A 24,913-nucleotide genomic window follows, 5' to 3' on the forward strand; every position below is an offset into this window, starting at 1 on the left:
ATATACATGGGAATATGACTTTACATATTATGGCCTGCATGTATGGGTATATATACATGATGGTGTATGTGTATATATACATGTATATGTATATGTACACACAAATATATATTATTATTGTCTAATTCATTTTCCTATTGTAGATGAGCCTGGAGGGAGCAAGATATTCCTAGCTTGGAGATTTCCACAGCTGCCCTTCAGACTGCTATCAGACAGAAACAACATGGCTACATAAATCACTGCAAATCGGCACATTTTTCAACAGCACAAAACCCTAAGCACAGAGCCACTTCAGAGCACGCTGCTCCATAGTTTGTCCACAGACCTCCCATTGCCAGCAGCAGGGAAGTCAGACCATTCTGCTCAACATCTTACAGTAACCAGATGCAGGATAAAGAAATTCCCTTTCAAAGCTATAGCCTGCACTAGGCTTTTCCAAGCAAAGCAGTGATGTTGAGCATCCATCTTTTCTCTTCTGTTTGTTTTTCAGGACTTTTTGGCCCTGAGGCCCCCAAGACAAATTGTTCTTCTCCTGTTTTGCAAGCAGACTTGAACTTCATTTTAGATTCTGAAGCAGTAGTTTTCACTTGGTCAAAGGGAAAGTATATCAGTTATAAGGGGTCCACAAGAAGTAACAGAATAAAAACCTGTTGTCAGTATGTTTAAACAAATACTGTCAATGGAAGGTATACAGGTCCAGGAGAAATTGAAGTGATCTATAAATTGAAGAAGGGTTGAAAACCTCTTATGAAGAATCCAAATCCATGAACTTGAGGGTCTTTCTTTTTCCTAGTGCACAGACTCCAACGTGATCTTGCAGAATAGAATGGAGTTTCTCTCCACAGGAAGAAAAGCAGCAGTTTCTGGGTCTTCAGCTGTAGTAGGAAAATTTGCATTAAGGCAAAGCAAAAATAGGTTTAGCATAGTTAGGAGTTATACTTTGTGTGCAGCCTGTTTGTGTTAAGGATGTCTGTACAGGACTGCAAGCAAACTTTCTTAGAGTTAAGCTGGCCCAAATTAAAAGATAAAGAATTAAAAAAAGAAGTTGGGGAAGAGTTCCCTGCCTTTCTCAGATTAGTTAGATAGTGGCCTCTGACCAAAAACAATCCACAGCTGTGCACTATATTGTGAAATGTAGAGCAGAGCATTTCCCATTACTGTTTAACAGGCTGTGAGTCAGATTCAGTAAACAATCTTTACACCCCAGCCTCTGTCATCAGCTTTTCCTCCAATGGAGAGAGATTTCTGCTCTATCCATGACCAGACTGTAACACTCGTCTCAGCTCTTCTGCTTTCTTGCACTGGTAGTTTGGTTTGTAGATGTATATAGCTGTTGACTCTCTAGCCATGCACTATTTTTCTCGTAGTATACTCTGTGATCTGTTTGGTGGAAAGAGACTCGCTCTGAACTATAGACAGTGGGATCCCAGATTTGTGCATTGGAAATGCACTGATGTATATGTGACTAGGTTCATGTGAAGACATTTTCTGCCCTAGGAGTACTCTGATGGCAGGATGCAGATCAGAGGGAATGACACTGAATCCCTGCATAAGAGTTGATAGTGCAAGGTAAAGAGAAGTGTTCTGCCATAGCAGTGAACAAGTTTATGGGCATGTTATCTTGATAAATGGTTTAATAGCACAGTAAAGAAACCATGGAATGCCTGCTCTTGAGGTACTGCAAAAACTTTCCCATCAACTGCAATGTGCTACTTGTGGTTGAGGAAATAAGCATCCTCACTGTCCACAGCACAGATGTAGGACCAGTGAAAAGAACAAAGCTGAAAGACAAAGCAGAACAGAAAACAGAGTAAAAATTTTCTCCAGTATAAGCAAGGTTTCAGGTATCTGCTACTTCATACTCTGACAATTCTAGTGTTAGCAAGCTCCAGTAACAGAGGGATGAAAGATCACTGGGACTGCTGGTGCTACAGGGGGGCACATTTCAACCAGTATTAGAAGCCTTTGGTGTGCAACATGTGAAAGAAAATACTGGAATTCCATGGTGCATGAAACGTGACAGTAAATAATATTTTATCAATACTTATTTCTGTCAAGTGGATACATGCAGTTTATAGTGACTTTTGGTTTTATTAACTGAGGTAAACTTAATAATCAAGATTTTTTCTGATATATTCCCATTAATCTTCTCAGAAATACTATGTGAGAATTTAAAGCAGTGCCTTTGTATTGAATAGTAGATCCCTTGGAAATTGGGTGTTGTAAAGTATAATGCTTTGGAAAGGCTGAAATTAATTTGATACTGTATTTTTTTTTAATGAATGTAAAGAAGATAAGTTAAAGCAGCTCCAATTGAGGAGTCACACCTGTTAATCTGTAGCATAAGCTCCAATTTGTACTTGAAAACAATTTTCTGAAACTTGACTAGGCTGGTTTCTGTGTTGCTAGGGGCAGGAACACCTTTCTGTTAAAAGTGGTTTGCTTTTTAATAAGGTTTAACCATAATTGTCCATTTTTTGTTCCACCTTAGGTTGCTCAGCTATTGTTGGCTTAATCTCAGTTGCTACCAGCATTAAACAAAAAATGCTGCTTTAAACTTGCCTTTCAGTGAATCACATGTTTTTACAATAGCAGATTTGTTTGTTAAATGAACTTAAAGACAGAAATAGATGAGCCAGTATTCAGGATGAATCACCTTCTGGTCCATCTAGAATCATCTTTCTCTAAACTGTTCTTTTTTAATCAAAAGGAATATTTTCTTAGTAAAGTACAGCTCTAAGATGTGCATCAGCAGGATCCCAGTGACTCTGCTTGTTTCTCTTTATACAAATAGCAAAGCCCATGAGAAACCCCATAGCCCTTGCTTATTTCAGAATTTCCACGGCTCTACTCTGCACTGGTGCAGCTTCACCTGGAGCACTGTGTGCAGTTCTGGGCACCACAGCATAAAAAAGATATTAAACTACTAGAGAGCATCCAGAAGAGGGCTATGAAGTTAGTGAAGGGTTTGGAGAGGAGGCCGTATGGGAAGCAGCTGAAGTCACTTGGTTTGTTCAGCCTGGAGAAGAGGAGACTGAGAGGAGACCTCATTGCAGTCTACAGCTTCCTCACAAGGGGAGGAGGAAGGGCAGGCACCAAACTCTTCTCATTGGTGACCAATGACAGAACCCAAGGGAATGGCAGGAAGATGTGCCAGGGGAGGTTTAGGTTGGACATTAGGAAAAGGTTCTTCCCCCAGAGGGTGGTGGAGCACTGGAATGGGCTCCCCAGGGAGGTGTCACGGCCCCAAGCCTGACAGTGTTCAAGAAGAGACTGGACAAGGCCCTCAGACACATGGTGTGAACTGTGGGGTTGTCATATGCAGGGGCAGGAGTTGGACTCGATGATCCTTGTGGGTCCCTTCCAACTCAGGACATTCTATGATTCTATGATACAGTTTTGACATACTTATCTATTCCTTTGGCTAAATGTGAGCAAGCAATACTGATTTGGATTTGTATAATCTTGTGCTGCTGAGTAAAGAAGCCAATGGAGTATCTTCCAAATGTCAATTGAATATTTTCTTTTTTCTATAAGTACATTTGCTTGTCTCTCTTGTATGCTGTCTTTTCTCACAGTTACTTGCCTTTTTGTCCTTCCTGCTCTTAAATCTCTCAGTTACACTAGCTTGGTGGAAATTGTTTAAATGTACAACCTGAATTCTCCAGTGAGGTTTGGCTAACCAACAAGATATTCAAGTGGTTTTGTCTCCCGGGTATGTCTTCATCCTCTACTTTTCCAGGTTGCTTGAATATCCTTGAACCCATAATTTACCCTAATCTCCTCTAAGGCTTTGAAATAATAAAATACTTAAATAAAACTCTTTGGATAAATGCCTTTACAGAGAGGTAGTCTTATGCACACAGAGAGGCTGTACTCAGATCCTTACTTCACAAAATAGGAAGAGGGAGATCACTTGACTTGCTATCACCAAATCCACAGAGGAAGTCTGGCAGAACAGAGGATTGAGTCCGTTTTTTCTGCCAGAGGCCCCATGTAGTCCATTTTTCTGTGAGAAGTCCTTTCCACAGTCTTAGCTAGGCCTAAAGCTGGAGTCCTGCAGAAGCCTCCCAGACAAGAAAGGGAGGCTTGGAGGACCTCACTGGGACCTCCTGCACTGCAGCTCATCAGGGCATCTAGTCAGGCTGTGGAGACCAACATAATTTGTAGGTGGGTCAGAGTAATGGAAGCCTGTCTTCATTATCGCTCATTTTGCAGATAAAGGAAGATGACTTTAGTTTTCATCCCTCTGCACACAGCTCAGCTAATTATTGATTTGTGTCAGCAAAAAGGATCTGCAGTATAGCACCGAAGGGAGTGAGGGAAAGAACATCTTTTCCCCACTTCTAGAGCTCTATAGCTAAATTCCAGGAATAAAGGTTTGGGGGTTTTGTGTAATTTGTGAATAATTTGCTTCTGAAGCTTATTATGTTACTGTGCCACTAAAACATAAAAATTCTGGTCAAAATCCAACCACATGACTGTTATTTTAAAGTGGTACCTTTGAGATTGTCTCTCTCTTTTCAGGCATAGTCTCCAGAAAGGCATCTGTGTTTCCTCACGTAAAGTGGTAGGAAATGCAAATAGACTACAGTTTAAGTATGAAGATTATGGAGATTTATGACTCTCTTTATACATTTTTTTTTTGGTGTGTAATAGCATGCAGAGAAATGATATGTAGCAAATGTTTTCTGAATTGTTTAGCTTGTGTCACTCTTTCCTGCTCAAATACTACTTTTTGTCCTCTTTTTTTTTCTTGAAATTTACCTCCTAGCAGTCTCAGTTTCTAATCTGAAGTTCAAATTTTTCTGTACCCAAGTTTTATGATTATGAAGTAACACCAATGAAATCAGTACTTCAGCTGGATTAAGATCTTTTTTCAGGTGCCTCCTAGTGCTTAGGAGAATAATTATCTTCTGGTAGCTATATGCCTTGCTTAATGTTGTGCTTATTCAAAACCAGCAGAATGATAGAGAAATTTATCTGAGGACCGAGTTCACCTCCTCCCTAGTTCCCGCTTTTCAGGAGCTCGGAAGATAAAGTACTGTCTTTGGTTTTCGCTGGCATGCAGCAACATCGGAACAGATTAGTTTTTTGGCAGCATGTTTCAGGGCGAGCAGCTCCTGCTTTTCACAGTGCCAAGGATGATGCCAAACTCATCAACTGTGCCTGAGGTCTTGGGGGTGGAGGGATGAACAGTTAGATCAGGTTTGGGGTGGCTTTGTGGCAGAAGTAGAAAGGGGAGCATCTGTGGAAATTCATAATGGGAACAACATAAATTACTTCTGTCAGCCTATATCCACACACTTTCTTCTGGAGGAGATGAGATTGAATTTCTGATAAAGGGAGAATGGGTGGTGCAATGGGCACAACTGACAGGGTTTGAGTAGCAAGGACCTTGCAGGTCTCTCCAGTGTGAGAGAACAGCTCTGTGCCAGTCCAGAAAAAAACCACTGTATGCCACAGGTTACCCACACTGGCTCAAGGACAGCTCCCTGGGACTGTGACCCATGGGTGAACCACACTGGGGCATGGACACGCCTAGAGGGATTTCAGCTATGGACAATCCATGCCAGGGCTCAGAAAATGCTCAAAACAGGAGTCAGAAGTTTTTGTTGGTTGGTAACAAATTGAAAAAAATTATCTGATTCAAGTCTCTTTTGCACACAACACACAGCCTTTTTTTTTTGTCTTTCCTGCTCGCCCATGATGGGGCACTTTGGAATGGCAGCTGACTCCACTGTGCATGTTATAAGAATGATCTCACTGGAAAAACTGCAAGCTATAACATTTCTCTCTTCATTCTTGGCATCTACTTTTATAGGCAAGCATATGCACAAATACAAATATTTCTATAAAAGTCATCTGAAATTTCTGTTTTGTTGAGGAGTCTTTAGATTTTGAATATGGACATTGCAAGAATAAATGATCTATTCTGTTTCATAAAGTGCTTCATAAGGTTCTCCTACCTCGTTCATTTTCTCTTCAGGCCTCTTTTACTGAGACTGGTTCAACATATTATAGTTATAATTTTAGATGAGTATTGTCGTTAAAAATCCTATTTGATCTTAGAACAGACTTTTCAGCTTGTTATTGTAGGCTAGTTAGTGCACAGCTAATAAAATAGACAAGTTTCCATTACTGTCTCATTTTTGTTTTGAAGAATGTTTCTTCCATCACTGTTTTTGCTCTAAGAGTCCAAGCTGCTGTTTTCAGCTTTGTAATGGTTGAAGGAGGTTCAGAGAGTTCTTAATTGCAATAGTGGATTTAGTGTATGTTACAGAAATGTTGCAATCACTACCATTTCAAAGCAGCAGCCGAATAACCCCAGATATGATGAATTAACTATTATTTGAATAGGCTAAAAAGACAGAGCTTTCTTTTCGATTTAGGGTAATATTTGCATGGGTTTCCTGGGAAAGGGGGTCACAGAGCAGTTTTCACATGCAAATAGCATTCCTACAACATTAACTTGTTTTTTCTAGTTTTTGAGAGTGGACCAAGACAAAGACAGAGAATGCAGCCTGGACTGTGCAGGTTCCCCTCAGAAATCACTCTGTGCATCTGATGGAAGAACTTTTCTGTCCCGGTGTGAATTTCAACGAGCAAAATGCAAAGACCCTCAGCTGGAGATAGCCTACCGGGGCAACTGCAAAGGTGAGTAAATCAAAGTTTCTCTTGACCATAGTGAAAAATAATGGACTTTAAGTAGTATTTGAAAATGTCTAAGTATTGAAAACTAGGAGTGCTCTACTTGAAGAGTTGTCTAAAAGCAAACGGGTGGAAATCCATCCTGTTAATTCTGTAACAATATGCTACAAAAAGATAATCTTTATCCATCATCAAAAATATGACTCCCCCACCCATTTACACTACAGTAAGTCACTATTAAGGCAATTGTAAGGTTAGGTCCTTTTTCTGAAGGACTATACTATTGTCAGGCTTGGAGTAACTCTCAGGATTGTTATCTCCCAAGGTTTCTTGTCTACAGCAGTTTGGTATTTTAAGTTAGAGATGGTCAAATTCAGTCTTGTCTTTCCTAACTGCAATCATTCAGTTGGGCAGGAAAAGAAAAGTGAAAAATAAAAAAAAATAAGGATAGGACTGGGTACTGTTGTTTTGATTTGGTTTAAAATGTATTCTAAGCCCCCAACATAAATGTGTACAAATTGTAGGATTTTTTTTTATTTTTTTTTTTTTTTAGATAACTGAAATTTGTGTAAACCCTGAAATAATATAAATCTGAAATTCTGTGTAACGGTTTGTAATGTTGAGAGGCCTCACAGGCTGTACCTACCTACATCATCCACTCTTTTACTTCTGGCCTCTGTTTAGAGAAACTGTGCATAAGCAGCCCTAGCACTTCAGTGCCAATACTTACAAAGTATTTAATGTTAAATCTTTAACTTTTAGAGTAGCCTGGTGCTAGACAATGCAATGCCTTAGTGAAATGTAGGGTGATTCCCAGCACAATGATCTCCTTTTTAAAATGTAAGAAGAGCAGTGGCCATAAAGACTTTCCCTTTCTCTCTGTCCAAAAGACACGGGCGGGGGAAAGAAAACCCCAGGGACCACACTAATTCAACCTCTAGGAGGCAATTTTACACATCATCTCTCTCCATTACCTTGAGCAAACCTCTAAAGCATCAAGACTGGTTCAAAGAGACATTCTGTCTCATCTTCTGCCTAGATGAAACACTATGCTCATTCTTCAGCCCTTTCATAATAGGCCATTGTATTAACTGATGGATATATTTACTTTTGCAAAAAAGGTTAACATAATGAAGCTACCTGAGCCAAAGCTTTTGTTACACTCATGAACGATAGAGAAAATTATTGTGCACTTTGTTCATTTTATACATTACAGCATTATACACTTTTATGGAAATCAGTTTTGCAGAATGTTTTTCATCTTACTGTATTGACAATGTCAGCTGCAAGAATTTTTTTCCATAAAGATGCATTGAATTGCCTTACCAAAGGCATCCCCAGAAATGCTGGCAAATTTTTCTGTGGTCAACAACTACTATTTGGAGAAGTGCTCATTTGCTGTTTATTTATTAATGTGTAGTGTATCAGTGCAGTTGTAGACTTGGAATTAGACACCTTAGGCAAGTACACATCATGCCCTCATCAATGAGATGCTTTTAATCTTTCAATTAAATGAATGTAAACATCACTCTAATGTTTAAATATTTTTCCTTTGATAGGCAATAGACACATGATTGCCAATAATATACTTGGTCAATATCAGCAAGACACCACTGCTCTTTCAGTTTTACATTTTCATAGTATTTCTTATTCAGTCAAAGCAGTCTTAAATCTTGAAGTGACCAATGTATTTCTTCTTCCCATGTCTGCAATCATCAGAAATATTTCAAGCTGTGAAAACAAGCTTTAGAAAAGAAAAAGAAGAGTTGTTGGCCTAGCTGCAGTTTCAGTTTGAGCATTGCTAGAGCTACTTCTGATAGTCCCATCAAACATTCTTCTGAAAAGATAAGAAAGTCCTCAGATTAAGACGTCTTTTGAGCTAGCTATTTTGAGTTGCAAAATTTGTTGTTGCAGGTGATGCTTGATCAAAGAGCACGAGAGTTGTTTTAGTAGGGCTAACCAAAAAGCAATGGTTCAATTTCAGAGCATCTTTCAAGGTTTCAGAATTTGTTTTAATTCCATGTTGGAATGAAAACAAATCCTTTTGGAAGTATTCATCTGTCCCCCTAAAAAACAGAGAAAAACAACACATTAAAACCTTGCTTTTGAATCGAATTTTGAGGTTGTTAATGCAAAAAAAAAAAAAAAAGTGAAAGAAACATGCATGTTTGCACATGGAAGTTGTGAAGGAACAAAAGAGATGATTCCTCATATAGGATTCACAACTCTAAAATTGTCTTATATTCATCCATCATTGATCAGAAAATGCAGTCTTAAGTTGGTTACTGTCTCCTCCTGTCTTCTTCTCGGGTAAAAATCCCTGTTCACTTCACAAAAATCTTGTCTGAAAATTAAATACTTCCAGGTACCTTTTTAATTAGTTGGAAACATGGTGACCAGCTTTTCGTTCAGTTCAGTCTATTCACTAGAAATCTAAACACCTTGACAATTTATGTTGATGACCTTTTGTGATAATTTTGAGTCTATCATTTCTTGTTTATATATTCAGAACTGTGATTTCTTTTTACATTCATAAGGGAGTTTGAATCACCACCCGATTGATGGCTGTTTTCTCTTTCTCTGAAAGCCGAATTTAGATTGACTGTCTTTCCACCTATTCTCAACATTTGTCAGCTCTATTTGCTTTTGATCATTTAAATGTTAAAATTACAAAGGCATCATTTGCTTTAAATATGCTTGCTTTCCTCTCTTAATTCAGGGGTCATTCACAGTGACAGCGGTCAGCTCAGGTAATTCTTTTGCATTGCAAAACAAACCATTTTTAGGGCATGGACCTTAAAGCTAAAATGACAGAAAACAGTGTCAGCATTTAAACATTTTTATTTTCTTTATTTCTTTATTTCCTGCTGGCTGTAGCAGAGGCTGAAACAGCTTAAACAAATCCCAAAATGAATGAACCTTGAACCTTCCTCTCAGTTCTGAAAAACTACTCACCTTGGACAAAATAAGCATCAAAACAGACTGTTCTGATAGTTGGCTTTTTTGAAGACCTTACAAAGTTTTATAATACTTCTCTCTTTTCCGCGCCCCCCCCCCCTTTTTTTTTTTCCAGTCCACTTCCAAGCAGTGCTGGAATCCATTGCTAAGCTTGGAAATGCTATAAGAAGTTACAATCTTATAAAATTTCTAGCCTACTTTTGCAATTTCAAAGATCTCAAATAATCTGTGTGCACTGTAGACGAACAGCCACATTTTTTGACAAATTTCCAAACAAAATCTAAACTCTCAAATTCTGGAGATTTGCCACTTGCTTGATGCAGACTTTTACTGTGCAATAAGATTATGAACTTAATAAATAAATGTATGTTGGCAGCTGAGAGATATTATTTGTGTTAGGGAGGCTGTTCAAGTACCACCTGTGATGGGAATCCACTACACACACACACACACACATGAATGCTTCACAGTAAATCTGGCCTAGCATAGCCAAAGAGACAAAATATATGAGAAATGGAAATGGAATATCATTGCTTCTAATCTGCTCGGTAAGACACAGTCTATGGCTACACTAATTATTAGGCAGTGCCAGGACATGGTATAACTGCCTACACGGGTAAGCAGGTAGAGAACTCTCTGTTGCACTTTGCATACAGGCCAGCTAGTGCTTTCCCAATGACTGTACCTATGTGGCTCAGGGGTTAGATGGGCCAGCGACTGTCCCGAGTAGGTAACATGCACAGAGCCACCTTCTTATAGGAGTTTAAGGCATTTCAACCTGACAACTGAACCTATCTACTCTTACAGGACTGCCCTGGTATGCACCAAGGTACGTCTATTCCTATCACTAATACAAACTTGGGCACAACTCCTTTAGCTCTTTGTTCCCTCCACAACAGTGGGTAAGGATGGCACTGGAGAGGTCTGGATGTCACAAAGGCAGGCTACAAAACTGAATCTTTGATACTCTTTATCATTACGTACAAAAAGTACAAGATGAAGTTTCTCAGGAAAAAAACCCTTTAATTAATATCCCTGAATGATGTAGCTGCCATTATGGTCAGTGAGTGTTGCCCAACACTGTGGTCTCCTGTAGTGCCAGTAGCTACAGTTATACATCTAATGGGCATTTTACATGATTTGTAACAAGATATAGGTTGCTCCAAAAAGGCTGTGCTTGCATGGAAACAGAAATGCACAAGATATTTGCTAAAAACATCTTCCCCAGCAGAAATGGGAGATGCATTGCTAAGTGAGGATCTCCTTTATCTTATAAATGTAAGGCTGAAAGTCTGTCACAAGTCATGATAGATGAGACTACTTGAAACAGGTTGGTTTAGGTTTTTTTCATGAAGCATCTTGTACAACCCATTTGAAAAAGTCTGTGTTGTTTTTTTTGTTTTCTCTTCCTTCTGTTAGTGTTCAGAATTACTCTGCAAAATTTAATCTTTTTGCTGTAGGATGTCATTGTACAAAGAGCACTCAAATTTTCTATTGTGATGAAAAATTTGTGTTATGGGTACGAAGAAATGAGAGAATGCTTCAACACACTTCTGCAACTCCTATCAGTTTCCTCTATGGTAAAATCAATAGAAATTTTCTATCAGGTTTGCTGCTCTATTTGTTCTGCACTACTGAACAAGTTTTTTCCCCAGAATTTTGAAAATGTGAACTCATATTTTTTCCTGCAGCAGTTTTCAAATAATGCTAAGGTTTCCAAGTACTTTTTCATGACAGTAAATAAAATGTATTAAGTTTTAAACCTGAAATAATGATGCTGGGTGGAGGTGAGTGGGATTAGAGGTTTCTGAAATGAAACTGTGCTTTTTTTTGACATGACAACCAGCCATAGTCCTAGCTAGGTTAGTGCAAGATTTTCCAGTGTGATCAATTAAGCTTTTCATAGTTCAGAAACTTTGAATAACTCCATTCCTCTTGGACAGCTTTTCATCTCCCATCTCAGCAACTTCAGGTCACCAGAGTAGAAAGTCTGCTAGCTGGCTGCATCTTGTTCAAAGAGAGCAATATCTGTAACAGGAGTGTCTAGTGGAGGGACCACAGCTTTTCTCTACTGGACCATCAAGTGAACAGTGACTAGTGGCCAGCAGCAGTTCAATCTGCAGTTCTGCTAATGGTGTAAGGGTGACGTGGAACAGGTTACACTGTAGTTCAACCGCGGTAGTTTGAATTTAAACATTTATGCTCTTTATATGAATGTTTGCCGAGATTTGGGCAACTTGTCAGGAGGAAGATGAAGAACGTGTGCAATGCCTGTGACCGAATTTCAAATGTCTGTGGCTACTGAGAATGTTTCACCTGAAAAACAAAGCTTCTGTCTCCCATGGAGATGTCCCTCATGGAGTTAGTTAAGAGGAGCTCCTGTTGTTTTAACTAAAGTATGCCCTGAAAGTGGTCTCCAAGAATTATAGGATAATGCATTTGAAAATACCTTTTTTTTTCTTCTTTTCTTCTTGAAGAAAAACTGGCGATCACTGTAAAATTGCAGCTGCCAACTCACATAACATTTCCCTATTTCACTGTCAGCTTGTAGCAGCAACCTGTGCTTATAGGTAACTGTTAAACTAGACTTGGGACACAACTCTGAGTGGTCCATACTCAAAACAGCAGTGCGAGGAGCTTTACACAGAATGATATTTAAGTCGTGAGTGGCTTGGCATACAGTCTAGCTGGCAGTCAGAGTATGTATTCAGCGTTTGCAGAGGTGGCCCCAGCAGGACCTTGTTGCTTTCTGAGCACACCAAGGACAGCCATAGCACACAGTGCTGTCATTGTTATTCTATAACTATGTAGATCTCCTTTCTCTGTTGGAAATCCTAGATAGCTCATGTTTAGCTTAATTCATTTATGGTATCTTAAAGAGCCTGGCTGTTTAGAAATGCCATTCTTTTATGGGCTATCATAGACATAACAAAAGGTGCTATCTTCATTCTCATGATTCACATAAAGAACTGAAGCACATCAAAATATGAGTGGAATTCCCCATAAAGAAGTATTTTACTATTTGCTATTTACTTGCCTTAAAGAGAGAAACAGCCACCATTTGTTTAATTAAAATGGGGCTTTAAGCAATAGTGAAAATTTTTGCTCATTTGAATTATTAGTGTAATGACTTAATAAATGAATTAAGGACATGCTTGAATGATTGGAGATGTTATGAATTAAGGTACATCTCTCTCCTTGGATAAACATGCTTGTATGATTTTCCCTGTGAAGAGAAAGGACGACATCACTGGGCAGTAGTTGTTTTGGGATCATAGATTAATCTTGGTCCCAAAATTCATGGAACCAGGCATCCTTTGGGGTAATTGCCTCTTAGCTAAAGGACTGTGTTGTACATGCTGGGCATGGTTTCTGAATGCACATCTTATCCTGTATTCTCACGGAGGTTGCCCTCAAGCTCAGCTTTGCCTGCGAGCGGGGCGTGAGCCTGACATGTGCTCACAGTGCCTGAGGACGTCCCTCAGGCCAGCAGGTGGGCAGGGACATTGGCTTGGCCAGTTCACCTGCTGCCTGGAAGGCAGCCCTGTGGGCTGCGTTTGGGAGGCAGAATATGCTCCCGACACGTTTCGTTTGGAAAGAGAAAGACATAGAGACTTTCTTGGTTCTTTTCCTAACTGAAATGAATGAAAGTGGGAGTGGACCAAGGTGTCAGTCTATAAAATTAACATAAGCTTGCGCAGGCTGCAGATTGAAAGCAGAACACACCTCTCCTTTTCCTCCTCTCCCTTTTCTTTTTTCCTCATACTTTATGAGGAAAAAGAAAAAAAAATAGGGATGCCTTTTTTTTTTAAATTGTTTAGGAAAAAATATATTTAAATGAAAAGGTATTGAGAAGTGGTATCAGTTTGGGGTTTTTTGAAAATAAGCTTTCTGGGAAAAAAATTATTATAGAGCAGACTTGTATCTGAAAATACTTTTAGCTAGGAGCTGTCTCCTCCTTTTTAAGACATATTTTCTCGCTGTAGGCACTGCGTTTAATCTATAGGATGACTGCAGGTTTCCAGACTAATGCTGGCAATTCTGATACAAACACTGTTCAGAACTGACCTCATTTTATTTCTGAGCCTTCATTTATGGTGTGTCAAGCTGTCATGTATCAAGCCACTGTAGTAAAAGTGTTAATTTGAGAAACAAAATACTCGACATCTTGGTGAACAAAATGTATCTACATACAGAAGTTATAATTTCTGTAGTCTCTGAAAGCAAGAAGACTTGCCTTCTGATTATACTTTCTAGTTGGCTTTTAGTGAGAGTGGATGAAGTTTTAAGTACATTTGGGATATTTTTTGTGGAATAGCCTTCGCTCTTTTAAATGTGTCTACTGGTACATGGAACACAGGACAAACACTAGAATAGTGTCATCAATTTTATCTCTTTTTAAAAAACTCAATTTTTCTTGATAGTATTTCTCCAAGCAGAATTTGCAAAGCCAAATATATATAAGCATTATTTTCAATTTAAGTTTCAGGTTTAATATAAAATGAATATCTTAAAACATCTTAAGTAGAAACTCCTAGTACTAAACCAGAAATACTGTACTGAAGACAAGGAACCACAAATATTGCAATCTTTCTCAGATTTTCAGTGCAAGAATTATAAATTGGCCCATATTAGGCTGCTCCAAACTTTTTATCAGATCACTCTTCTGCTCAGAAAGCCTGGTCTAGCCTTTGGCATATGAAAAAATCAGAAAGCTGTAGCTTTAGGTTTTCTTGCATATATTTAGTTCAGTTCTAGTCCAACTGTGTCTCTCCAAATGTGACTGTTGGCAAATTGCGAGAAATATTGTTGTGACAAGAAGGAATCCAGCACAGCATTCCTTATTTTATCTTAAAGCTTAGCTATCTAAATTGCTGGGTGGTTGCAAAATGTGGGGAAAAAAAAAAAACAACAAACCAAAAATAAAAACAAAAAAACCCCACACTGCCTGCCTCTGTCAGATGCCAATAAAGGAGAGTTTAGGTTAGGATTGCTCTACTGTTTTGTTTGAATCCAGAATGCAGCAATAAAAATAAATAGTGAAAGACTTGGCCGGCCCTTGTAATGAAGCAGCAAGTCTTTATTTTATGGCTGTGTCAGGCTAAATGTCTGTACTGACATCCTTTCCAACCCAAGAGGCTAATGATCTCTGTATCTTTGAAACTGAAACTTTGAGAACGTATGGCTTGCTATGCATCTTCTATCACTAGAGACTACAGCTATTTATATGCTTTGTTGGTAGACACGATCAGTTCTTTGGAATATAGATTGACCTAGGTCAAATATCATAGAAAATTTTCATGTTATGAGTAGTTTATGCCATAAAAAAGCAAACAGTATCTTGTGCTCTGAATAAAAGATTTTTGTGCTAAGTTAACTACAAATTAAGACCATTTTGCTTTTATCATATCAACACCAGTTAGCAAAAAGGGTGTAGCAGTGAGAAAGAAACACAGAAGTAGAAAAAAATTCTGGTTCATTGGTAAGAGAATTCAGTAAAGTGCTCAGGTGGATACCTAACTTTAAACAGCTTTTACACTGTATATTTCTAAATTTAAGGGCAAGTAAGTGTATATAGGTATTCTGCCATAATGGAGGGACAATAAGGGAAACCTACAGAGAAACAGTAAGAAGTATTTGGATTATGTGTGTCTATGCTAGGTCTGCTTGTTCACATCTATGCAACTTTAGAAAAGCTTTCTCTTTAGCATAAGAACAGCTAAGTATCTGTGGAAAGCCCTCAAGGGAACTTTTTCTTCAAACGATTAAGTTTAACCACTTTATAAGTAGTTTTAACAAAGTGGTAAATGTTTCTGATCTGTTCAGTGGGATATTCCATCTATAATAAAATAACAAACTGTGAAGTGTATGTTATGCATAAATACATAACAAGACCATGTCACACAGAGTAATCTCTTTGAAAGAAAGCAAAGTCTGCTCAGTGTATTGGGACTGGGAAAGGTACTTTTATTCTTACTGAAATATATAGCAAACCAAGAAATACCGGATGAACTAAACCAAAATCTTTGCAGGAGATATATCTATTCTTTTGGCAAGCTGTTTACTTTTCCATGAGAGAATCTGGGCTAGATCTCCCTGTGGAGCCCCAAAGTTGCTGTAAATTCAATTGTATTAAATGTCACTTCAGAGATGGTGTTTACATCTTTGATGAGTTTGTGTCATTGTTTTAAAGATAAATTTCTACTTTGCAGTAATAAGCTTCTCTCTGTGCTCCCAGGTGCAATGCATGACAGAATCTAGTTCTGGAGCCTGCAGCACTGAACTGGTGCCACTGCACTTCATAGGTGAAAGTCTTCCTTGTTGTGTATCGAAGCTTAGCACAGAATTAAGATGACTTTATATGTCACCTGTGCCTTCCAGATAGATGCTGGTCTCCTCTGGAAGCCAGAATTGTCACCAGGGCAATGCAGAAAGAGCTGTCCAAATGGCTACAATTCTGTAATCTTCTCAGTTCTGTGTATTTCTGTCCACTCTCATGCACCTATTTTTTTCTTTGGTTACATACCTCAAGGTGCATTTGTCTTCTTAAACCTCTAGCTGCCTTTGTAGTCCTGGTGATATGTCACAGCAGTACAAGCAGCACACTGGTGAATGTACCGTGCTAAAAAGCATTAAGCCATGTACCATTCCAGTTTGACAGCTACTACAGTCCAAGTGAGCCAATTTGAGGTAAGCTCATACATCTTCATGCTCAGCTTCTATGTCAGGAGAATTTTTTTTCCCAGCAAGCTTTTGGGATGTAAAAGCCCATCTACCTGGAGCTGAGATGATAGTCTCACTGAGGCATTGACATAATTTGAAATTACAACTGGGCATATATGTCTGCAAAATTAGTTTTTCCAGTTGTCTGAGTATAGGCAAATAAGGCCTAATTTCAGCCAGCTTTTTGCAGGTCTTAGAAGCAAATGATCTTTTCACCAGGTCATATATCAGATTCCAGCTTGAGTCTGCTGGCTCGTTTATTAATATTTAAGCTAGGGAGAGAAACATAGTGGTAATTCTAGTCAGTAACAGTTTCAAGCTCCTTATTTTTCCTCTAGATGCTTCCAAAAGTGTAACAAAAGGAGATTTTCTATATATACATATATCTATATACAGCAACAGTGAAACAAGGCTGACTTGTTCCAGTGATGCACAGCACTTTTCACCCTTCCGACACCTTGCAGACTTGGAGTCCCCTCTGTTTTCAGGTTGTTTGTCACCAGTGTGAGGCTGTTCACTCCAAAAGAGTTTGGTCTGCTTTGATCAGGGTCCATGATGATCAAAATCAGAGCTGTAAACTGATTAATCAGCAGGGGTACCAAGTAAGTCCCACCACATTTCATTCTTTGTCTTCATTCAAAAGTAACCAGGGTCTAGCCTGATGTGAATGATTCCTGTTATAGATAAAGAGGGAAGTTGAATCTGTATGTGAGAAACTTCATTTGCATCCCTTTAGATGTCAATATTCCTATAAACTTCCCTCTGGCTAGGCACTTAAGCCTAGTCTCATCCTACTAATTTGAGATTCATGTGAGTCATCTTCATTAGTTACACTTGTGCAAGGTGCACAGATGGGCCTGTGGACAAGACTTATCTGGATGCGCTCACAGGACTTCGCACAGTGAGTCCCAGATTCAGCTTCACTAAGTGTGAGCGATGGCCACCTGGAATGTTTGTTTCCCTATGGATGAGGATCTCACCCATCACTGACTTTGCCTCTTAAGAGCTGCCAGGTTTCCTTACACCTATCTCTTGTCTGATCCTTTGATGTGAGCTCATGTTTCAGCCTTTCTCACAGTCATGACAAGACTTAATTTTCTCATCCTTTTTCAGCTGTTATTTTACAGAAATGTCTAGCACTTAAATCTCTTGAATTCTTCTTTTACATTGGAAAATTTGTTTGAAATCACAAAGTAGATTTAGAAGATATTGCAACCAGGAAACAGAGGTAGATGCTGAGACGGTGTAGTCTTACAAATTTCTTATAAAAATATTATAACCTCTTTTGGCTTCAGTGATATTTTATTTGGAAGGAATTGAACTCCTCTGCATTAATAATCTAATGTTCATTAGTATTCTGAGGAAGAATGTTTTTATATGTCTTCTTTTTATCTTAATCACCCTATTACATTTCTTCTATCAGGTTTGGACCACATCTCTGTGTCATAGTTATTTGCCTGTGGTAATACTTTGGTGAAATAAAAATCCAGAAGTGGGAATAGTATTTTGCCTATACACAGTTTCAGATGCTTAACTTGATAAGAGATATTCCTCATCGGTTTATTTTGGGTATACTGAAGCACAGTAATGCCCAACAGCTTTAAAATGTTTCCATGGTTATATAATAAAAAAATAAAGCTTCAAATGTGAATTTTATATTCCACTAAAATTGGTCATTGTTGATTTTAAAGCATATTAGATCATCCACTAGTAGGAGGCCTTTAGAGCGTCAGGCTGTTTAGGAACAAGTGGTGGACAGTTTTGGAGAACTTCTCTTTCTTCTTGGCATGTTTTTATGAGAATTCAAATATTGAAGATGATTTACAACCCCGCTGGTACTATACCAGAGATCTTATGCGATGGAATTTATATCACTTTTCCTTTTAGACATTTAAACCACATGTCATTCTAGAAAAACGAGGACAGAGGTCCAACAAAGGAGTGATTTATTTTCAGTTAAAATACTAGCTACATTAAAACCACATGTTAGTAAGTACTGCGTAACCAAACCATGCTCAGAAGAAGGCTTACAACACCAAAGCTTGCTTTAAATGTTTCTCTTTTTTTTTTTCTTTCCCAAAAAACTTTGGCAGTGTCTACATTACCAGACTTTACCTGAGCTTCACAGTTCATTGGCTGTAATTTTCCCTTGATGAAACAAGTTATTAACGTACCAGAGTACAAATTAATTCAGTTTCTTATTATTTTTCTCACATTTCTGTATGGCTGAACTTTTCCGTCCATTTTAGGTAACATTGCATCTCTGTGAACGCCTCTCCTGAAACAGCATAATACCATTAACATTATTAAGACTGAAACATAGTTTTTTTGAAGTGAAACAACTTGTATTTTAGGCATTTTACCAACATGAATTCTCATAATGCTCCTGTCAGAAGAGTAAACTATTGCACAGAAGTAGTGCATACAAATCCAAGACCAGAAGGGAAATCAATACAAAGATTAGAATTAAGGGGCCCCAATTTTGTTTTCAGGATGCAGATCCTGAGGACCAGTTTCTGTCATTATTATGCTACACTTCCACACCTGGTTGCTTAAGACTTGAAGGGAATTTTTTATGCTGATGTTGCCAGGTGAGTTGCCCAAAGCTTGGTGGAAATGACCCAGTGAAGGATTCATCCTGTGCAAAGGACTTCTGCTGTTGCACCAAGCTTCCATGCTGGTTCTGTGCTTGTCTGGATGATACTGGCACAGAGAGGGTGTTTGGGGGCCTGGGAATTCAGCTGGCTCACCCGTATGTTCCTGGGGACTGTTAGATTTCAAAACCCTGTCGAGATCTGCTGGTATCTAATGGGGAAGTGATTGTTGCCTCACTGTTCAGATTCTGCTCAATATACAAATTGTATGAATAAGAAAGTCTGTCCCTGTGCTTTCTAAGAACTGCACAAACACTCACAAATCACCACAACACTCATGTCTCACAAGTAATCGCTGGACAGCTTTAACCCTAGAAGGGAATTAGCCAGTTTCTGTCAAGCAGTCTTTAAACAAAACAGGGATCAGAAGCAGCAAATTTCTCTGCTTGTATGCTCGAGATCATTCTAATTCAGATGTTACAGTCACATCTTGAAATCATTAATACTACCTTAAGCTTGCCTGGTATTCCCATTTCTCCTGAAAATGCTTAGCTCAAGCAGACCCTGAAGTATTGATTCTGCATCAGCAACAGACTAAAATTTGTAGGGTCTTTAAACAAAAAAAGATATAACAGCTCATGTTATGTGTCTTTTCTCAGCCCTTGGCTGCCTAATTGAAATAAAATATATGTAGTAGACAATATAATTTAGTAGACAATAGAAACTCTACTGAATTAATCTGTCTACTTTGCTGCCTTTAATGTAGAACACTATGAAGTAACGCAGGAGACGGTGCAAAAAACCATACAGTGGGCAAAAAAGGACCATGTGGTAGACTTGACTTGTGCCATGTCTAAATCATAAACTGTTACACTAAATTTTAGCATAATAGGAATTTAGCATGTCCAAAATTATTATTGAATCACTTCCCAACAAGCTGTTGTGCTGTACAGTATGTTTGGTGGTGTTTTTTTTTTTTTTTTTACCAGACTGATAAACATGCCTGTAGTAACAACTGAGAGATCACTGCCTAACTACAGTAAATGGTGTATAAACTCACAGTAGGAAATATAAAGCAGTTTTATTCCTACTGCCTGCTTTGCCTTTCCTGAAGCACTAGAAGGCTGGTGTTGCCACCAGCATTGAAAGAATATTGTGAGGCACAGTGTGACAGCTATTGATAGGAGAAGCTCTGTTTAGGCTTCTGCTATTTGGCAGCAGCTGGGGCAGCAAGGTTGTCTCTACAGGCATCTCTCCATCTCATTGCCCAGTTCTGGATTATTGTCCAGAAATTATTGTCTTCCTTTGGTATTCTTTCCTAAAAATAATACAAGTGGTCATATGTTTTCACTGGTTATGATTCCGATTCTCTTTACCTGGGTCTCAGAGTCTTCTTTCTTTTTCTTAATTTAGGTTATTACCTATCTTTTCTTCATATTGCATCATCCAACTGACTTATCTTCTCCCTTTCTTTAGATGTTTCCAGATGTGTGGCTGAGAGGAAGTACACCCAGGAACAAGCTCGCAAAGAATTTCAACAAGTGTTTATCCCAGAATGCAATGATGATGGCACATATAGTCAGGTTGAAAAATTTTCATTCAGTATCTTGCATGGCCAGAAAGTCAGAATATGTATGTTTGTAGAGGATGAAGAGGAGACAAATGTAATGAAAGAAATGTAATTTCAAAATGAAATGTAATTTATGCTAACACTGATGTAGAAAAATGGAAGGAAAAATCTTTTTTTGTGCTGTCCGTGTTCTTTTTTCAGCCAGCAAAAGAGCCAAATATTACTGTTGTTCATGTACACTCCCTATTCTTCTAAGCTGAGGCAGCTGAGTCATTCTTGTAGCCCCCAAATACTCATCAGATGGTAAAATGCTTGGAATTTCTGATCTGTTCCTGATCTGAACCAAAGATCTTGTGACCGGAGTCTATATCTTAGTGCTAAAGCATGAATCATACAGGATTCTTCCCTATTCTCAGCTGAATTTCTGGACAAGCATATGGTCTGAGACCAATTTACTTAGTTTAGATTGTGGAATTCAGAAGGGACACAATTAGAATCTTACTGTGTGATAAATATTCAAATCAAGATCAGCTTCTTCTGCCTCTGTACTGCATTTCAGTTGCAGCGTTGTGCAGAAGGCAATCCTTCTTGTTTTAAGCATGGTGAGGGAAGAGGTATTGGCCCTCAGGACATATAATGCAATTGATTTCTAAGAGGAATTCCAAGAGTTTCCTCCTCCCAGTTTGGGAGATGAATAATGCTGGCTGAAGCACTCTTGTCCTGCTCCTTCAGTGGGTGGAACAGTATGTTCTCTATGTGGAAAAAAACTCGAGATTTCTTGCCTCAGGAACAGTTTATATGTCCCTTGAGGACCTTCAGTGTGAGGTTTTAACAACACCTGCACCTCACTCTTTTGAAATAGGGTGTAAACAACCACATATTTCAATATTTTTTTCTTCCATTGGATTCTGAAGGACCTACCTCACTTTGCTTGAAATAAATTCTTCTTTATGCTAAAGAATCATACGTAGGATTGAGATTAGATCTTCACGATTTATTGTTCCAGGTTTTGTCAATATAGTTTGCTGGGCTAGTCTTTTGTACTCCTGTCATGAATGCTGTGGGATAACAGACATATGTCTGACAAACTGCATGTGGTTCGTGTCATTTCTGACAGGTTCAGTGTCATAGTTACACTGGATACTGCTGGTGTGTCACTCCCAATGGTCGTCCTATCAGTGGTACTGCTGTGGCTCACAAAACTCCCCGGTGCCCAGGTAAGACTTGTTTAGCTGGCCAAGTTATGACACTGTCTCATGAACAGCAGAGTTAATCTGTGGCATTTGATTAGACTTAAGGAAAAAATTATTCACTGGAAAAGTGGTTCAGCCTAGAAATAGGTGCTGGCAGAAGCTGTGGTTGTTCATTCCTTGGGGATTTGCAAAACTCAAATGGACAAGGCTCTGAGAAGGTTAGTCTAGCTTTTAAGCTAGTCCTGCATGAGTTCTGAGGTCACTGCCACCCTAAAACTTCCTGTGATTCTATGATTCATCTACTTTATTTGTACTATAATATAGCTATTGAAGGGATTTTCTGCAATGTTTATTTTATGATATTTATGTGTCAATATATCAAACCATGCAACTGACTTCCTGAGGTAGTCCTTTCTTTATGTTGAAACTCTCTTGCACATAAACTCATTGCAAAAAATTTCACAGGGATTTGCCTTTTTGATATTTTAAGTATTTCGAGTACATAAAAACAAACAAACAAACACACTTTTCAAAGAAATATGGAGTGCGAATATCCTGATTTGTAACACAACCCAATGAAAGAATTCCCACAGCAAATCCCATGAATGACCAGATCCAGAGGAGAAATAAAAATGAAACAAAGCATTAAGAACATAATGGAATCATTGTCTGTAGAAATTAATTGGCAAATCAAACTCTTTATCTTTCATCAGGACAATTAACAGGTTCGCTGTTTTTTAGGAATTTGCTTCTGATCCTATTTCATTGGCATTGATAACAAATGTAAATCCCCAGTGTACGAACGGTTACCAGGATTGGTATTCACTTTCCTTGAGGCAGACACAATTGCACAGAAAAAGCTCTAAAAATACTTGAGCTCTATGTATTGCATGTCTGTTTGTGCTGCAGCACCATTCTTTGTCAGAGTGGAAGGAATAGCTTTAAAAAGCTAACACTGTAACATAAATGAAGCTGAAAAAAAGTGGACTGGGGCCTTTGAGGGTATTCACCTGCTCTGATCTACTTCAGTCATGCAAGCAGAATATTAATGTCTTTATTAAATAGATGAGGGAAGGAAGAGAGCAATGAGAAAGTTTCAACAGAGATTATAACAAGTTAATTCCACTTTTAAGATCTGTCTTGTCTAAACGATTTGCAGAATCTTTCATGCATTTTGCCTGTAGGTGAACTTTAGTCAGGAAGAGTATTCCTCAGACAAATCCTTTTGATCCAGTCTGAAAAGTCACTGTGGAATGACAGTCGATTTTAACAAATAATTTAAAATGTTCAGAAGCCTTAAAATAGAGAAAAATGTGCATTTATTTTAGTGTAATTTTTGTTTGTAACAGGATCGCATCTTCAGAAGACAGATGGTCAGGACAGCATTTTTATGCTTCAATGTCTTCTTGAATAGAGGTGCTTTTGCATGTCCATAGCCAGGGCTTCTCTGAAAGCAAGCCTTCATTGCTTTCTCTGCAATACCAATTTGTAGCTTCCTCCTTTTTGCTGCCATCAGTGAAAAAGGAGTTATGCTGATGCTGAAAGTTCAACAAGTAGTTGTTTGGCAGATGTGTCACAACATATAGCATTATTTTTGGCCTAAAAATGTTGCTGAGTAAGTTACTGTACTTTCACTTTTTCTGTTTGGATTTGGTATTATTGAGGAGAAGCTGCAGTGTAGTTCCAGGTTAATAGGTTAATATGAGAATTAATTTGTCTCCGCAGGAAACAAACCCTGGTTCCTCTCAAAGGTACAGTCATGTGTCTAGAAGACAAACTTCCAGACTGCTTCAGCTCATTTTTGGAGGGGTGGGAAGGGAGCTTAGTTTCACAGAAATGCTAAGGAGAAGGTGATAGTAGCACTCATTTTTAATTTAGTAGCTCAGAAATAAATAGATTGCTCTAGGGCCCAGGTGAGTTTGCAGAGTCTGATTTTGATCCATGGAAGACTGTGGGTAATTTTCAATTGTTATGAGACACTTTGGGATTATCTCTGCATATTTCCTCCTCTGCTTGTATCAGTGTTCTCACGTTTTACTGCTCACCATTTCTCCTTTGTTCCTCAGGAAAGAAGTCCAGTTACAGCAGAGTTTGGAAATAGATTTGAAGTGCTAGGGGATTTTGCAGTGGTAGTGGCTAAGGGCTCAGTCTTAAGAGTTCTGGATAAATTCATTCAGCAGAGAGGGCAGCTACAGATTTTCTCAGAAATTTCTGTGGTATAATAAGGCAAAACTTTGCCCTTATATTGCAGAATGAAAGCCTGAAGCACAACTGCATCCTTCTTCCATTTCCCAGTATATATTCAAAATTGCCATCTGTTTAGGATAATAGAGGGTTTTTTTCCCCTAGAAGGGCTGTTGATGTTTACCAGATCATCATTGATTCCCTTTTGTTTGTTTTTTTGGGTTTTTTTTGTTGTTTTTTTTTGTTTGTTTGTTTTTTGGGTTTTTTTTTCTTTTTCTTTTTTCTTTAGTATCCCAGTGTACGGGAATTACAATCAAAATATTAGTGGGTATACTGAAGTTGAGTAGTTGTACTCCTATCTCAACTAGGACTTCAGGAATGTCATTTCTTCAAACACTGTTGTCTCTAGTCAGTCTAAAACATCGTGCCATTGCTAGCCTCATTGCAGGCATTGCCTTGCTATTTTTTGATATTGCACACAGATCTCCTGTAGTAGTGTCATCCTGGCACCAGCAAGTTAATATATTTTCACTTGCTTCTGTGTATTCTGCAGACATGATGCTGTAGCTGTTTCACAGGCATTTATGCAAATTTCTAAGTTTGTATGTGCCAGAGTTTTTATCCCAGGATCATTTTTGCCACCTTTCCCCTTCAGAGGAGAATGTGCACAGAGATGACAGGTAGAGTTAATTGTGAACATGCTTTTGTAATGATTTTCTTACTAGAAATGTGATACTTTGGAATGTGTGAATACTCTCTTTTTTAATGAAAATGTTCAGTTCCTCTTTTCAATTCTAGGTTAATTCTTCAATAACTTCAGATAAGGTTTGAATACATGTCTAATCACCTGTACTTTTCCTAAATTATCGGATAATTTCTTGCCTTTCATTTTTTCGCGGTAGAACCACCTTTGGTGAATATCCAGAAATGCGAAAGAAGTGCATGGCAGCCTGGAAGAATTTGGATTTTAATAGAGGAAATGTGGAGCAGAATTTAGGACGAGCAGTTAGTAGCTGGGTTTTGCGATGCCATCCCCTATC

The 24,913-nt window shown here is 38.4% G+C and overlaps 1 protein-coding gene across 3 annotated transcripts in view; it reads left to right on the forward strand.

Moving 5' to 3' along the window:
• SMOC2 (SPARC related modular calcium binding 2) overlaps positions 1 to 24,913 on the forward strand; it is a 143,731-nt gene that overhangs the window by 36,239 nt on the left and 82,579 nt on the right. For all 3 annotated transcript variants that reach the window (XM_065630988.1, XM_065630989.1, XM_065630990.1), the window contains exons 2-4: positions 6,486 to 6,657; positions 20,403 to 20,509; positions 21,614 to 21,713. In XM_065630988.1, coding sequence (XP_065487060.1) covers positions 6,486 to 6,657; positions 20,403 to 20,509; positions 21,614 to 21,713 — 379 coding nt within the window. The remainder of the gene's footprint in view (positions 1 to 6,485; positions 6,658 to 20,402; positions 20,510 to 21,613; positions 21,714 to 24,913) is intronic.

This window comes from Caloenas nicobarica, chromosome 3 (genome assembly GCF_036013445.1).
Source record: "Caloenas nicobarica isolate bCalNic1 chromosome 3, bCalNic1.hap1, whole genome shotgun sequence".
NCBI classification, from domain to species: Eukaryota; Metazoa; Chordata; class Aves; order Columbiformes; family Columbidae; genus Caloenas; species Caloenas nicobarica.